General features: G+C 37.2%; 1 protein-coding gene across 1 annotated transcript in view; it reads right to left on the reverse strand.

Annotated features, from left to right (window-relative positions):
• The window catches only part of LOC106641445 (uncharacterized), a 32,441-nt gene extending 15,489 nt beyond the window's left edge, over window positions 1–16,952 (reverse strand). Inside the window, exons 1-3 of the mRNA XM_014355869.2 lie at window positions 16,671–16,952; window positions 14,930–15,139; window positions 4,158–4,233 (exon numbers count right to left, since the gene is read on the reverse strand). Coding sequence (XP_014211355.2) covers window positions 4,158–4,233; window positions 14,930–15,139; window positions 16,671–16,701 — 317 coding nt within the window. The 5' untranslated portion in view covers window positions 16,702–16,952. The remainder of the gene's footprint in view (window positions 1–4,157; window positions 4,234–14,929; window positions 15,140–16,670) is intronic.
• Window positions 16,953–17,883: the final 931 nt, after the last annotated feature.

Here is a 17,883-nt window from a genome sequence, read left to right on the forward strand (position 1 = left end):
GAAAAAGGGCGAGAACCACGAGTAAAAAGTAAAAAAAATTTTCAGTAATTTAAGGTCATTTAATTAGCCAATCACGTTACTGATACGCCATTGATAAATTAATCACTCAACGATGACCTCAAACGCAATACTTGCTCTATATTATTTGAAGTGAAAAAATGTATTATTATATTGTTTAAAGAAGGTAGAGGGTTGTACATTCTTGCAAAAACTAATTCGTGCCTACAAAGAGAAAAGAGAGGAGCAGAATACTCTTCATCCCCCTTTTTGCTCTTGGAAGCTCAAAAATTATTCAAGAGGCAAGAGAACTTGAGTCCTGGCTGCAGCGCTCGTGGCAAAGGCTTTCGAGCCTACCACCTTCGTCACCACAGAGTCAACAGCCGACGTGGCAGCGCTTACCTCGCTTGCCAGAAGCAACTATAATGCCACCCGTCAGTGTTTCCTATTGATCATTTGAGCTTGTCGATATAGTGACAAAGGTCACATTAGCACAATGCACTCATGTTATGACAATACATTTTTCACTTATCAGTAGGGATGACTGTATTCAGAGTGCAAAACACGAATTCTGATGCTTATGTGTATCTCTCATGATGAGGGAGATAGGGGGAGAGAGAGAGAGAGAGAAAGTGCACGATATTATCATGTAGTGACGCATCCCTAGGGGGTGCATTAAACTAAAAGCTGACAAGGGCAAAGAGATTACTGCAGTTGAGTTTTAGGTTTATGAGACGTCGAGTTTCAAGTGAGCAAGAAGGGGGAGTGAGATAGAGTTGGTAGGGAAAAGTGAACGGGGAGTTACCAGCACCTGCCAGCGTCATGGGATTGATTTGCATCTACTGGCTCATTTATTGGAGTCACTTCCTTGGGGGGTTCTTCGAGTGCTCTTATCTCTACAGTCTTTTCCCCTCCTTCTCTGCACTCACTCAATTTTTCTGCAACTACCTGGTTCAGCTGTGATATATGCTTTCTTTTCTTACACTCGGTTCAATGTTAAGTATCTTAACTGATAACATGTTATCAAATTATTGACACGGTTTACGTATAAGGATCATTGAAATATATTGATTTTGGACGTACACTTTTTAATTAATAAGGCACAACAATAGTGAAACAAATCATTTAAAGTGGAACTGTATCAAAATTCTACATTTGTTAGAACTCAAGCCTTTTAAGCTTACTATCAAACATGATGAAAAAAATGAAACATTCTTCAACAGCCCTGTCACTCCGTAATTAGAATAATTTAGTAATGAAGAAAGACAATACTAAGCGTACAGTAAATTGTCAAGCGGCAAAGTTGTACGAAAACTCTAAATTTCCCACCAAAGCAGGGAGACGAGGGTTGGTTGATTACACTGAAAGTAGATCCTGCGCGCGAGCAATTGATCGGGGCGCTTTGAAAGCCCCTCGCTGACATTGCAACTTTCGCTCGTCTCTCGCGAGCAGGCGCGTAGTTATCTACGATCTGCGTCGCGCTGCTGTTGCTGTTGTTATAACTGCGTGTACGCAAATAACGGCAGGGAAAATTTCAAAGGTGGTGCTGCTATATATATATATATATATATATATATGTAGTGGTGTTGCGTGCCCCTCGAGGTAAAGTTCAAGTGCCGAGCACCAGCTCTTGAGCTTCGAGTGAAAGGCGTCAAAGGGACTGGGGAGAAAAATAATGACGTGGAATGGGATATCTTGGCTGTTTGATTTGTGGTCACAAATTTTGGATTTTCATTTGGTAATCGTTAAAAAATTTTTTGTTACAATTAAAACCAACGCAAGAAAGGATACTTCATGGTAGTTATCCGTCATGACTAGCCAAAAAGGACCATGAGAAGGGACTAACTAAAATTTTTTGTAAAACGCAAGATCAGATTGATTTCTTAGTGGAGTTCAATTTAATGTAGTCAAGTCACGTATAGAGAATCTTTAGGAATATTTGAATGCTATTGCCAAGGAGGAGGAGATGTTTCCGAGAGTCAAAATATTGCTGACACGACACGTTCACTGTGCGAAGAGATGGTACGCCCAAGAGGTGGGCAGAGTTTAACTTTTTTCCTCCCTTCCTTTACTTTCCTTGCTCTTTTTCTCTATTTTCCTGTTGGTTCTTTTCCTAAAGCTATATATTGAAGTAAAACTACGCTCAAACTCCTCGTGCTCTCAAAAAATTTATAGTTATCATACAGTCTCTCACACAGTGTACACATTCACATACATGATCAGGAAAAACAACTTGAAGATGTAGAAAAACTTGCTTTTGATAGTTAGAACCTGTTTTGAAAATATCTTTTTAATCTTCTTAAAGGCGTGTCCTTTCCTACCATCCAATCGAATTCAGCGAGTGCACGTATCCTTAGGACGAAGCGGATCAACGGAGCACAAACACCAGGAAATTCAGGTAATCAGTGATGTGGCTCTTCTAACTAAGGCTATATCGTAACTGTACATGTTGAGATCGCTTGTATTGTGTCTCTGCATCCGTCGAGGATCGTACTTTCAGACAAGAGAACGGGAAGTGGGCACTTGGCTGTATTGCGTAAGCGCTTCGAGTTGATGCGGGTCGGGGATTTTGCGAAACAAGCTTTGTCAAAAGACTCGTAAGTCGCGTATTTTGGAGGCTTACTAGTATTTGCAATGGATTCAGTATAAATTTTACTACTCTATTTTGAGAAAATTTTGTTGAAAAGTTGAATTATTTCCATTGATGGGAGACTCCCTGTCAAGAACCTATACTGCACTTTCTCCCTTTTTTATCAACGACTCACCCAACTATTTTTTCTTCTCGCAGATTTTTAATGACTTTCTTTTTCCTTTGACTATTTTCTCAACTTTTCTGTTACACCTTTATATATATATATATATTCTTTTCTTCCTACTTCTCTGCTTTTTTTATTGTAAACTCGTACTCATAGAATCTACGATACGATCCAAAGCTCGATGGAGGTAAGGGGCGATTATGTTTACAACGTACGGCGAAGATAAAAAAAGGCGACAGTAAAAAGAAAGAGATTTCAGTCAAGTCGTAAGCTGCTTGAATTCATGCCCCTGCGGTTTTATTCGAAAATTTAGCCGAGTCACATACCAGTCAGAAGTCCCGTGGGGGTAGGTATCTTGGAAAAATATTGTGTACGTCGATCCATGTACGGTAAAGTGCTTGTGATAGAATCATCAATTGGTTCAAAGACCCATAGTTTTCGTAGATACAGCGAGCAGTTGTTATTTAAATTTTTACGTATAATTGTACTCCTTGATGGAGGAAATAAAATTTTTCGTCTACCGAGGCTGAGGAAAAACTACAACATCCTGAATTTCCTGCGAAATCCTATTCAAAAGAGAAAAATTTTTTTTTTTAAAAGTTAATTTAAACAAGTGTTCCAGTTTCACACTAGACTCAGTTACTACAGCCACAGTGATGGCCAGGTCATCGTTTAAGCGTCACACATTAACGCACCAACCCTCGGGATTATCCCTCTGCTTGGATGAAGAAAACTTTGAAAACAGCAAGAAAAAAAAAAGAAACATTACAACTCAGCAAAGCTCGGCTGCATTATCTTTAATTAACGAGCTGATTACGATAAAAAAAGAAAAATAGGAGTGAGCTGTAGGTGTAAAAAAAATTAATTGAAACACATTTCTACATTGGTAGGGAGTTGCGGATTTCACGCTCTTAATGGCACTATTATCGGATAAATTACTTGAAGAGAAAAGGCTTCTAAAAAATTCTCCATTTATAGATCGTTGATGAAGATTTATGCTGATTTAATTACAAATTCGTGAAGTTAAGTTAAAAATTAAAAAAGTCATCCGTGAATGGCATAATACATCCTTTTCATTTTATTACATTGTCCATCAGGTCTTACTCATAATTATTTAATATCTTTGAGAGGAAAAGATAAAAAGTGAGCAAACACGAATCAAATTTAAGAAATAGTTCAACAAAGAGAGAGAGAGAGAGAGAGAGAACAAGTAAAAGATGTAGAAGTAAGATGGGGGGGGGGGCATAAAAAGAAAGAGAAAACATCAAAAATACTATGTTTAAAGAGATTCGTGAAAGTGTAGGGTGTGTAGAGGCTGTGACAAAGTTTCCAGGCATGTTGTATATGTATGCATGCATTTTGACACAAGTGCCAAAGAGTTGAGGTGGGCAAGTGCCCTCTCACCTGCACTCCAGTCTGGCAGACTCGCCTTTCTTGAGGTACGGTGGAACCTTTACTTCGACCCTCAGCGCCTCCACTGCTGCAACACACAAGAAAGAAAAACATGAGAAAGGCATTTGACAAAAAATAGGAGGGCACAAACACATACTTTCACATACATACCCACATTTTCAATGTGCTATTTTCTTTTGGTTGGAGTCTTATTACTTATGGGACCTATTTTTATTTTAAAAGAGAACCCGTCAATCTGATCTAGATCCTGCCAAATATTTTTTGACGTGTCTATTTCTCCCTTTTATTTGTCGCACATTTTTTGATAATTTTTTGTATGGACACAATTACTGGTTGCTTGAATTTTTTGAAAAACTTTTTTCCCAACAACGGGTGGCAGACACTATAATAACATACACGTTTATGTGTTATTGTTGATGATACTTTACTCTTTTTATACTAACTAATATCATGACAACTGAAAAATGTTAATTACATAACTATCGAAAAACTGTTTCACAAATTAACTATTAGTATTTACATTGTTCAATCAAAAATTATTACTTTATGATCTTCATAAAAAATCATCAAAGTAATAGAACTTAGTCCTTAAAAATTGAATTATTTTTTCTCTTGATACTATATTAGCAAAGATTTCATAAGATAGTAGTGGCGTACTTTGTAACGGAAACAACGTTGTTGTACTGGCTCAACTTTTCTAAAACATGGTTTCATTCTACCAGAGATTGCAAAGAGTATCATCAAAAAGTGCCCATCCAGTAATGTTGATTGACGTTTCGCAAATTAACCATTACCTGTGACTACCCCTTCCCTCCACTTCTTCATCCACGTTTTGTTTCGAGCTCGAGCGCCTCGAGAACTTCCCACGGCTAAAGCTCTTTGTTAGCTGGTCCCGCCCGTCCGAGATAGAATTCCCCACCCCACAACGATATTCTTCAAACTCGGCGTGCTCGACCAACTTGGCCTTTCCTTGGCCCCCATCGATGGAGAGGTCGAAAAATCCTTTATCTTCCCAAAACTAGTCCTGGAACCGATGGGCGGGTGTGCGTAACTAAATCAGCCGAACACGAAAGTTTTAGGAGAAGAAGACGGTGGTGGAAGACGAAGCCAGTGCTGCTGTTCCCAAGTTTTAAGGTTTTCAAGCACTGCTAGACGAGACTACCTGCGTGACTGGACGATTAATTGAGCGGCACAATCAGGTTTCCAGCTGCTACGGCTTCTTTTTTCTCTCTGTCCCCATCTTCTCTGAATGTGGTCTTCCACTCTCTCCAACTACGTGCCTCCAATCTGCTCTTTTTTCTCTTTCCTCCAGCTAAACATTAAGTGCATCTGCTCAAAAAGGGATTATCGAGTAGAAAAAAGTACGTACCATTCATATCCGTGATTCGGTCTAAATAAGCTAGCTGTTAATTTTCTATACTAAAAATTAAAGTTTACTCTGTACACAATATACGTGAAATATCTGATTCTGATACCATTGCACGTGACGTATTGTATTTACCCACTACTGAGTTAACTAACCAATTAGCATTTGAGTATTGGCATACTTGTTTAAGTACAAGCCCTAAAATCTAAAGTTTTTGCATACCGAGAATAAAAATAGCACACTTATCAAACAATTCTTTTTCATACGGTGGAATGATACAAATACTCGCCATTTGCTTAAATGGCAGAGGCTCATTCAACGAATGCTGGTTTTCTTTATTTTTCCCTTTAATTTTGGATTTATTTTAAACAATTCACGTCCTGTATGTCAAATAATAAAGTATACGATTCTACGCTACCAAAAAAAAAGAAGAAAAAAACGAGCGGAAGGTTTGCGCTGTGATTCATGTAAATGTTATCAATGTAATATATATCTGTCCACTGGGACGTAGGTACAAGCGAGGAAGGCAACTATCGCGTTACAACCGAGTATATCAAGCATACCCCGCAGGAGAATGAATAGTCTGAAATTGAATTAAAAAGCAAAACTTTTTAGCTCAGCCCGTGTACCGCCTCGAAAGCCGCCGTTTGCGCGTAAATAAGCAAAAGTTCTCCAGTGAATTCATTCATTCTGCTCTGATATGCCCTCCAGTGAGCAAAAACCCCCCTCCCACCGCATCACCTTTGTATCTCTTTATTTAGCGTGTGTATACATATACGTATTAACGTGGAGGTAGTGAAATTGTATTCCAAAGCGCTGCGTAAATATTCTCAAAGCAGCCGCATTTACTTTTGTTCAGGGATTCCTTTCGTATTGTACTTGCAAATCGCCACCGTATATTTAGCTTCGTAGTAGCATCAAAGTACACTTGATGAAGTTCGGAGCGTTTTAAGGGGGGCAAACTTTGCGGTCTACCAGTACTACTAAATACTATGCATTTATCTGATTTACACTTACTCACACAAAGTACAAACACATCTAGGTGGACACATTATTTTGTGTGTATACCATCACTTGGCCATGCTGGGTAAAATTTATTGTAAATTTATTCGCGACGCGGTGAAACCACTACCTTCTTCTTTCAACGCTACGTTACGTATATTTTCTCTGACAGTAGTATTAAAGTTTCCTATTAGTTCGCGAAAGCTTTTTTTTTTTGCCTTTTTTCCTCTAAAGCATTGATACAAGATACTTTTTTTACGTTGAAACCGGATTTTATTTTTTTCATTCAACTCCTGCAAGTCAAGGTGGACCAAAGAAATTGTGCTCGATCCTTTAGCTTTTAGCTGAAAATTCTTTGCCACTAAGGCAGAATTAAAAATAACGGGAACGAGAGAGAGAAAGTGAGAGAATGCTAATCTCATCGTCATACCCTGCACGCGAGCCAAACAACAACTCGAAACTCAGAACCAACAATACTATCCACCACCTCCAATAAAGTGTGCCTATTTACCTTTCCCCTCCACCACATTCTCTTACAGAGCTTGCTTCGCAACTCGGGTAATTGAATTGTTCGGGGCGAAGTTGCGTCCGATTATTCGCACAAGACAACCCTTCCCCCTACTCGATAAAGAGTGCAAAGAGAACTTGGATGGGAGTACATGCAAGCATCGATTTGGACTTTTTTTACCCACCAGCCTTTTCTATTTTTTCTTTTTCTTTTTATTTTCCTCATTCCGATTCCAGACGCATCGTGCTCTAGTGGGCAAACATGAATTGTCCGACGGAGTAAAGTGTAGTTTTAATAGATATACGTGCGGTGTACCCAGTCGAGTCACGCAATATAAGCCCCCTTGGAACATACGTATATCAAAGGAAGGGAAAAAAAATCGTGTCAGAGGAAGTCGGCGCGAATTTGGAATAGTTAATGTACCCAGATTGCGTTTTACGATTCCAAAGCCTGGTGGTGCGGGCGCACGCTTTAACATTAGGGCTGAAGGTACGGTGGAACCGTATTAGCGATAGCGTACAGAAATTTACATTTTTTTACTCGTGAATTATACGTGGCGAGAACCGACATGGGAGATTGTAGATAGAAAAGGGGTAGTCCAAAACGAAAGCTCAAGAACGACTTGTGTTACATACAGTGGAGAGCTAGACGTTTTTCGATAACGAGCCTTACGTCCAGTGGCTGGTCACTATATATTTAGCAAAAAGTCTGAAGTTGAAACTATACGAGCTCTTATTAGTGTAGATACGTTATAGTTGCATACATTATACATTATTATAGTGAATGATTCTATTTACCAAACAAAACTGGTATTTTTCCTGACTCAATAAAATTAAATTGGATAAAGGTATACCGTATGAGTAGTTTTTCCAATGAAGTTCCAACTACTTGTTCGAGCGAATTTCAAGACGATCGACTTGGCTCGAGCCATAAACAAAAAAGTGTGCAGAGAAGGGGGGGGGGTGTGAAAATGGCTCAAGAAGAGAGAAAGGTTCCCAAAGACACGTACACGTATAGGGCACACAAAGAGTTGGTTGGCGGCCTCGGGCTCCCTGGTCGGTTGTTATGGCAATAAATTCTGAGTCGTGATAAGGGGCCACCTGTTTTCTGTCTTTATGGCCCTCAAAGGTGCTTCCAGTGTGTCACGCGTTTTCCCACCTCCAACTCTTGAACAAAAAGCAAGCTCGAGTCAGGGTGTCCGTAGAAATGTGCACACAGGCTTTCTGGCTGTGAAATATGTGGCGTGACTGTACCCTTACCCCACGTGTTTTATACTCTTGAGACGAACGCACGGGCTTGCAAGACATGCAACGACGAGGCGACGTTTTGATACGAATTTTCAGCATTTACACTATCGTTGATGCTGCTGCTCTTATAAATTCACGTGTACTTTTGCCAAAGGGAGATATGTCGTACTGGACTTTATTACCATTGTAAGATTATCCTCTCGCTTGGTAAATGTATTTTAATTTTTCAAACACCTAAAAAGGAGAGGAAGAGGTAAAATAGCAAGTTACGTAATTTTAGTAATTTGGCATAGAATGTGCGGAGAAATAGTTTGCTTCGATAAGACTTATTTTTCATCGGAATTTCAATTGGTTGCCTTTATCAAATTCTTTTCTGATGGCACGATAGCAATTTTTTACTTTGTATCGACTGTTATTACCGTATTGAGATTGATTCATGAGAGCGCTTTCGAGTATTTCAGGTTTAATGGTGAAAAAATTCCTTCGTTGACCAAACCAATACAATCGAATTTTTTGAGATAAATATTTAATTACTGTAAGTTCCATCGAATATATTGAACGAGACAACAGAAATCTATATAAAAATTTTTGTTTATGTCGAATCACTTTTACATTTTCATCATATGACAGGTGACCCCTTTCTCCATTTAATTTACCACCAGCTTGGTCTTTTTTGTCTCTTGAGCTTGAAAAAAGAATAACAAATTAAGAGCGAAGACAGTTTCATGTCCACTTCTTTTAACATTTAATTGTAAGAGGGATTTGTCAATGTGTCGGTAATATCAGTGGATGTGTCCATTTCCTCTTTTTCTCAGTTATTGTTGTGTCAAGGGTAAGAACAACTGTACCAGCTTCATAAATCTGAGTAAGCAAGGATGAGCACAACCTTTATGACAACGTAAATGCGTAGGCCCTCGTGTGTTGGTGTCTATGTTTTACGGGCAGCTGAATTGCAACCATAAATACAGGCATGATATAGACGATTTTAAATTGCACATGAATAAATTTTATTAGTTGCTAGCACGTGTGATTGCACACTACATATTATGAAGGTGCAGATGTCTCACTTCATGCCCATTTGTTGATCGTCAAGTGTAGTCTATTGAACTTATTAGAGTCCACACTTGTATTAATATAATTATTAGGATTTATATGGTCAAGAAATATGTGTGGGACATGTTTGTTTTTATTCTAATTTTCACATGTACGGTCATGTTTCTGTACCAATGTATAAAACATAAATCGATCTAAAATACTTCAATCCTGTTACCCGGAGAGTTTCACAAACTCTTGAATACCATTTTTTTGCTTCGTTGTCGTTATGTTAATACGACAACGCTTGATGTAATCGGAGCACGTCCACACAAAAATTGTGGGAAGCTCGAGCGAGCAAGAGAAGATCGATTTTCCGGCTGACAAAGCCTACACTTTCTCCAGTTCTCGTTCCGGTATGATATCAAATCAAATATACATATATCTTACTTGTGGTTACAAACAAAAGTTAAGGGTGGCTCCTATTGCTCATTGAATCTCGCGGTATGTACCTACAGGTGCTGGTGAATAATACTCCCTTGTTACCTGTACAATTATAAGAGTTTCAATTTGTGGCTGGCTCGGGGTAACCATTCATTTACTTATTCACTCTTCCAACTACTTGGAGATCACAGGACCAAAATAATTTTCCACACGAAATAATTCAAACTGTGGTATCAATTATTGTATTCAGCAGCTAAGAATAGTGTATCTGTGTATATTCCGTGAAGTCATACAAAGATTTCATCTATAAGAATGCCATTATTCAACACTTGACTCCACTTCATCGGCAAATGGAGTCGAAATTTCATTAGCAAACGAAACGGTAAATATCCATATCAATTTATACATTCGTGGAAAGAGAGGCAGATCAAATAATGGAATTTCGCCGATGGCAGGTAACAACCCCATCCCCCTCTGCTTTCGATCCTCCCATCCTGACTGCGTATCGATTCTATACACTCATACTATTTTTTTCATGGAAACGTGAAATAATCAGTGCTCGATGTTACAAGTAGTTCTTGTGTAGCCATCTGTGAATAATTGAAGGAAAAAAAGGTTTCTTGGTCCCTGTGAAGAAAATGCACCTGCGTCTGGCAAGTAATTCGATGAGTTTCAACAAAGGCAAAGCGCATGCCTAGGAAAGAAGCTCATTCGTAGGATAGACGGACAATAAAGTGAGCCATGTGGAAATAAAAAGGATGAGTATGAAACAATTAGTAGCAACTCGCAGGTGAGGCTGGAGTTAAAATTAAAAGTCAATTAAATTCGATCTAGCAGAGTTATGTTGCCAATGGTATTTAGTTTTCTGATGGACATTGAGTGGTACTAACTTTTTATATAATAGTAACAGATACGCGTTTGCTTAGATTAAAAACCTATCTTGTCTGGCGGTACAAATTAAACGCACAAGTGTTATGGAAGAAGAGGAAATATAAAAACTAAAACTTTAGTCGAAAATTTAAAACTCATGAACTCTATCACAAAATACTTTGATTTGTAGAATATAAAAAACTCAACTGATGAACTTAGGTTGAAGTCAATAAACAAAACAAAAATCAGCGACAAAAATAAGATATAAAACTTGTAAATACTTCCACCTGCTTAAAAATGCACCTGATTCCTAGCTGAAGCTATTCACTCTTTTATCGAAGCTTTGACTCCTTTAAAATGCCTTTTCACCTTTTTAACTCGATTGTGCCCTTTCTCTGACTCCCCCCTCATTTTTTTCTCTTCTCCCCTCTCTGTTTATCAAGCCCTGGCTTGTGCATGCCCGACCGATCTCGCGTGTCCCAGCGAAATTTACTTGCCCTTGATGTGCTTTCTCTTTTGCCCCTCCACGCCTCGATCTCGATAGACTCTATAATTATCCCATTTTATCTTCATCAACCGAGAGTGGTCAGAGCCTGTGTATGTATGTGTGTACGTGCAAGGTAAGTAAATAACCCTCCCTCATACCTATGCCACTTGACTTTTCGACCCTACAGCGAGATCAAGCGGTTAAATTGCTGCTCTGCATTTTCGTCAGTGTATATGTACATGTACCTTAAAGACGCTCTTTATTCTTTTTTCTTCTTTCTAGTATGTCAGACTCGCCTGTTTGTCAAATAGAAGGATTTGTATAGCAGCTGCTACCACTGTTCACCGGAAATGCGTATCGACTTTTCGCTTGCCTCCTTTGTTTCACAATAAGGCTGGATCTCGCTAAAAAATTTAATTTCACTGCCCCCAATGACTCGTTACGATTTCATACTTTTTTTTGACAAGCTTATTTTTTCAACTAGTAGCTTGAATCATCATGTAGTCACATGAACGCTGCATATGCTTTCACTAAAATTTCATATAATTTTTATCTTTTTTCAAAATAGTAGTACAACTCACCGGGTACTTGGATCAACGTTGCATACGAATTTTCTACAATTTTATATCGTTTGATACATGGTTTTGTTAATCAGTAATATGAACTACCGTTGAGCTTATTTTTTAAACGAGTAGCATTACTCGTCATGTAATCAAGTAGACACTGTATACGCATTTGCTGCAATTTCACAATATTTTGAATTTATTTTTTAAACTAGTGATATAACTTGTCGTGTAGTCAGACAAAGCTGCATTCGAGTTTACTAGCTCATACCGTTGTAAACTTATTTTTGAAACTAGTAGTATGGCTCTTCGTTTGGTCAGACAGAGCTTACAAGTTTTCTACTATTTCATTTACAGGTTTTTTTTAATCTGATAGCATGAATCGTCATAAAATCACGTGGATTCTACGTACAAGTTAGCTACTATTGAACATCATGTCGAACTTATCAAACTAGTAGTATGACTCGTTGTACAGTCAGACAGAGCTGCACACAAGTCTGTTACTATTTTATACCGCACAAAGCGTATTTTTTAAACTAGTAGTATGGCTCTTTGTATGGTCAGACAGATTCTGTAAAAAATTTCGCTACTATTTCACACTAATTTTTGCTTATTTCTTAAACTTGTGATATGATTTGCCGTATAATAAAAAACATACTAAATATTGACTCATTTAGATTTTGCACTACTTGGTTAATATTACAGAGACTACCAAAGAAACTTTCTCATTCACAAATCACGCAATGCAATATAATTTAATACCAACAGCTCATGAAAAAAAAAAAAAAAAGACTGTGAGCTTAGTAAGTCAATGTCACCTTCTCGTGTGACCATTAAAGCCCAATAGAATAAGTTATATAATGGATTTAGTAGAAAAAGTTTTTTTTTTTTATTGTTGAAAAAATAAGAAACGTAACATAACGTTTACCAGAGTTGATGAATGTCTCATTAGCGCGATGATATCTTCTATGAAACTAGATATCTTAAAAAATGGTACTGCTGCTTTTACGTATCAAAATAGTAATAAATAAGTATCAAAGCACTAGCAGCGGTAAACACGTCTATAATGTATATAAAGAAAATAATAGTGTAACGGATCACATGCGAGAGACTCGAATGCTACTGCAAAAACAGTCTATTTGCAAGATCTGTTTAGTTAACAATCACTGGACCCTGCTTCTTTTAACAAATTTGTTCATGTATAAGCTCATAGAAGTACTTATAGAACATGATGGTACATATAACTTGATATCTATTTGTTGACTTGCATGTACCCAAGGATGGTTGTACATTAGGTTGTGGCTGTTCCATGTGCTACAGCGTACAATATTATTTGTACCCTCCGATACAAAACAAACGAGTCCCCTGCCTCCAACTCGTATATTTATGTATCTGTGTTAAGCCCATCTTCAAATCTATGAGAATTTGAAGATATGTTTTTCCCGGATACATCAGTTCCCTCTTCATGCGCATACATTATTGTTGGTGTATTTCAAATAAACTCTTACCGATACGAGTGGAAATCTCAGAGTAGTAGTCTGCCTTACGTAAACATACATCCATGCAGCTGCTCCCACACTTTTCATGGAACACAGGAGATTTTGGCCCTTCTTTTTTTTGGCTTTTGCACTCTTCATGTCAAAGACGGCGAATGTTGTCTCCGATATTGCAACCTTTTCAGTCTAAGCTCTTGCAATTTTTTTTTTTTTTTTTTTTTTTTTAACGGTATTGCGTCTTTTACTTGGTGGGCTTTTCATGCACTGAAAATTATTAACGCAGCATGCATATGCAAAGCGATTTTTCAAATTTATGTAAAAATTGCTACAGCAATTCCAAAAGCGCTTTGAGAAACATGCTCTTAATGGAATATCTAATGGTTCGTGTATCTTATATTCAGATGCCATACAACGTTTTGAAAAATGAAAATGTCAAACCATTAATTTATCAATTTCATATTTTAACCGAAAAACGATGAAATAACATTTGCAATGACTAGAATATTCAAAAATATTTACCACGAAATGTAATGGAATTTCAATCAAATTTCCGAGCAATCTTTCAAACAATATTTGCAAAGCTAAAAGAAGAAATAGCAAAAAGGTTACCGTTTCTTATCTCTATATCCTTACACCAGCCTATTTTCGCTACCTTCGAGATCTTCGAGATTTATATTTTTGCTTTTTTCCCAATTCCTCGAATTTAACTGAAAACATACATACATACTTTTACTCTATCTATTCTCTCTCCTTCACCTCATTGTATTTCTTGCGTTTATCTTATCTTCCCCTCTACTTTATTCCACATCTCACATTATATATCTATCTTTCTCACTGTTCTTGCATGGATGTACCAAAGAAAAGTGTTTAGCCTTCAGCAGCTTTGTATAACTTTTCCTTTCTATACTCCAACCATAATAATATATTACTGCCCCGGGGAAACGTCAATTTACGCGAATTATCTTTAGAGCCCGCGAAATGAAACTTCAACCCTTTACCACCATTGGCAATTTTCTTTTCTTATTTCCAGCTTTTGCCCAGCTACTTTCCGCTTTCATGCTTCCTGCCATAGACGTGAGTATCATTGTTTTTCTATATCTTGCGATGCCCAGGGAATTGAAGCTGTGAGACAATATATTTTTCAGCCCATCACTCAGAAACAGACTGCATCTGATTTAGTTCTATTTTTTACGCAATTTATAACAACAAATGAAAATAAAATATATATTTCTTTATTTGTGATCAGAACGAAATTATTAAAATTCATGCTAGCAACAAACTAGATACTCTGGGTCCTCAAAAATTATGCACTTTAAAAAAATTGAGTTTTTTTCAAATCATATACTATCCTCAGAAGATACGCAGCAAGGGAATAACCGTTCTTAAGATGTAAGGGCATTTCAATTTATTTAAAAAAATTTTTTTGATGCTTCCAAATCGGTCAAGTATTAATTTTTTGAATTGATTTTAGTTTTACGAATTGAAAATCATGGAAATATAATCTTCTAAGAAGGATTTTTCAATTTTAAAACCGTAAAAAAAGATCGAATCAAATTCAATTTCTCATAGCTACGCGGAAAATCCTTCATTTGCGGCATCACACTAGTATGCATACTGAAATACTCAGAATGTAGTCTCGGATACTCTCGCTAACGAGAGCACAGTACCTCGGGCCTTAAAAACAAACGAGAAAGAGGAAATAGTCATAAAAAAAGCCTGACGAAGATGAATAGGAGGTGCAGTCTCACCATCATGTCGTAGCAGTAGCAGTAGCAGTAGCGTCGACAGTAGCAGTGACTTGGACAAGGAATTCATGGCTCGAAAATCTATGTTCCTTTGATCATCAGCGTGGCTTTGTGCGTGATTATATGCTGTATTTTTACCTCTCCGCCTTTTACTGCTGATTTCCCTCTGAAGCCTAGCACGCGTTCTCCTCTTCATTATAACAAGCACTGCTCCTGGAATGAAATTAATGCATGATTATGGGCTTTAGAAATTTTAGTAAAGCCCCCAAAGGCTCTAATTTGCGTCGAATCTCTCACCCACTCACTCACACATCATTGTTTTTTTTTCAAATTTTTCATAAGTATAAAAGGCTTTTATTCTGTTTTATAACGATTGTTCAATATTTTTGTGGAAAAACCATGGGCAACTGGAAAATCCAAGAAAATTTTATTGTGCTCAGATTTGCATGGAATGAAAAATTGTGGAATGTATTATTTTTTCATCGCTTTCCCGAGCTCATACATTTCTCAAAAGGAGTAAGAAAGAACGAGCCAAGGAAAAAAATGTACAAATTGGAGATTTTTTTCCATTGTCAAAGACGTTAGTGGCAAATGTGTAAGGCTCTAAGATTTTTGTTGTTCCGTAACAATACTAATTTTTTTTACTGTGGAAGATGGTAGAAAGAAAACATACAAATATTTTTACTTCATCTGAAAGAATGCAAGTATAATGAGAAAAAAATGATACAATACCTGAAACCAATAAACTCTTCTTCGATATCAATACAATATACTCGTTACTAAACACGTACATGTATATACCAGTGTTGTTATCTCTATTGTATTTAAAAAGCAAATCCGCAATTCTGCTGATTTATTCGATCATGTACCGAGATCTTGATCTTTAGGGCAAATTAAAAGTAAACCTTTTCATAGAATTTTTATTTTATTTTTCAACCCAACCACCGATTACTAAATTATGATGATAGCAAAAAATTCAAAGTTTTTATCCTTAAGATTAAGAATGAAAATTCTGTAAACTTAATTGAAATTTGCTAAACCAGGAACGAAAAGTTTTTAAATAAAAATTAAAAAAAAAATCTTTATTAAAAATTGTGGATTAACGTTTTTCCACAGTTATATAAAAAAAAATCCTGTCATTTAAGTGAACTTTTGGAAGACAAGTGCATTGTCCATCCTCTACAAAGTAAATTAATCAACGCACAAAAATTGTACTTGAAAGTGCACGTATGCGTACATCTGTTATGGATTTAATTTCGCATCTTTTGAATCCACGACATAAAAAATCAACGTGAGATTGGATGCTGTACAAAAATTAAACTCTGATGGGCCCTTTTACTAGATTAAATTGGACGTCATGCTTAACATGGGACGAAAAAAATCACAGTAATTTTTTCAAAATAATGTATTCTACTTGCTGTCTCTTTGGACCATTTCAGAACCATTAATTACTTACTATGTGTCACGCTATTGAGTAAAAAGCTCTCTACAAGCACATTGTTGCTTGTATAATGCACCCTATTTTCATGCTCTAAAAATTTCTAGAGAACATTTCAAAAAATAAATTATCCTAAATTAATGGCAATACCTGCTAAATTAGAGATTTACTTCCAAATTATTTTAATTGAAACTAATAAACTTTAACCCATTGATAGCAAAAATAATCTTCGTTATTAAATGCGTATCATTCTTTATATGACAACGTCAGACTTTATCAAGAATATCATCAGCCCATTATATTTACCTGTTGAGCAGCTCCTCTTGTCCCCCTCCATCTTCTTTCTTCGCACTCCTTGTACGTTTCCTTCTCATCAGAATCTATGAAACTTATAACTTTTTACGTGAAAAATTCCATGCACAATCGAGACATCAAACTGTTTTTCGAAGGAAAAAAACATCATCAATCAACCAACAATTGCAACGACTCGCAGCCAAAGACTGGCACATAAGCACAGCACCGGTGAAAATCCAAATACATCGAAATAAGCAATAAACCACAAATGTCAACAAAGACAATCGGTAATCGTGCACTGGGCCATTACTGGCAGCCAGCCAACGTCCACAACAGGGAAACAACAGAATATGACCAGAATAGCCGTTAATACACGTGCGCGTCTCGTGAGGGACAAATGCCGACTAGCGTAAAAGCCGAGTACACACGAGATTCCCGCCTTGGCTGGTTCAGCGGCGACACCTGAGCGCACGCGCGTCGTACCGCACTATGTACAACGCACCTTCTCTCCACTACTCTTTATACTGAATTGGTTTTGCGTTGGCGTTCAAGCGCGCACGACGGAGATACTAACACCATCAGCCACCCCAGCCCACAATAGAGGCTATAGCTTTCAAATTTCTTGGCTGGGGCACGTCCCTGTGACTCTCGCTCTCTCTTATGTACTAAACGCAGACGAGGGATTCTTTGCTCGAGCGCTTCCACATATAGCTGACATGTGAGACTAAATTAATTGTTGAAGGTGTTGAGCCAATGATAATGAAAGTATCACGATTATTTGATATCCTAATTAGCAAAACGCTTACAGTTACATGAAAACAATTATGTGTTTTTCTGTTTATTTATTGATTATGACTAATTGTGTTTACTCTAATAGTTACACTTATTGTCAAAAGCTAATGCCATATAATGTAAACATTCCTAGTTCACACAGGCCAACAGCGTTACATCAAATAACAAGTCTAAAATGGTATTTATGAGAAATATAGAGTAACGTACATAAATTAAAGTCAAATCTACACAATTTGGGCCGAAGCCAGAGTTAGTTGTTTATTCTCTGTTGTGTGGTCTGACTGAACGCGGACTTGCACTACTGCCACTTCTACCTCTTCTGTGGCGTAGCAGAGATAAGTATCGAGGTAACTTTTGTCTTTGATGAATCGAGGGTGTTTTATAGCTACATAGATTCTATTGACGACTCCTCAGCTCATATTTCATTGCTTTT

This window comes from Copidosoma floridanum, unplaced genomic scaffold (genome assembly GCF_036245765.1).
Source record: "Copidosoma floridanum isolate Cflo_tuat_1 unplaced genomic scaffold, Cflo_Japanese_pri ptg000007l, whole genome shotgun sequence".
Lineage (NCBI taxonomy): Eukaryota > Metazoa > Arthropoda > Insecta > Hymenoptera > Encyrtidae > Copidosoma > Copidosoma floridanum.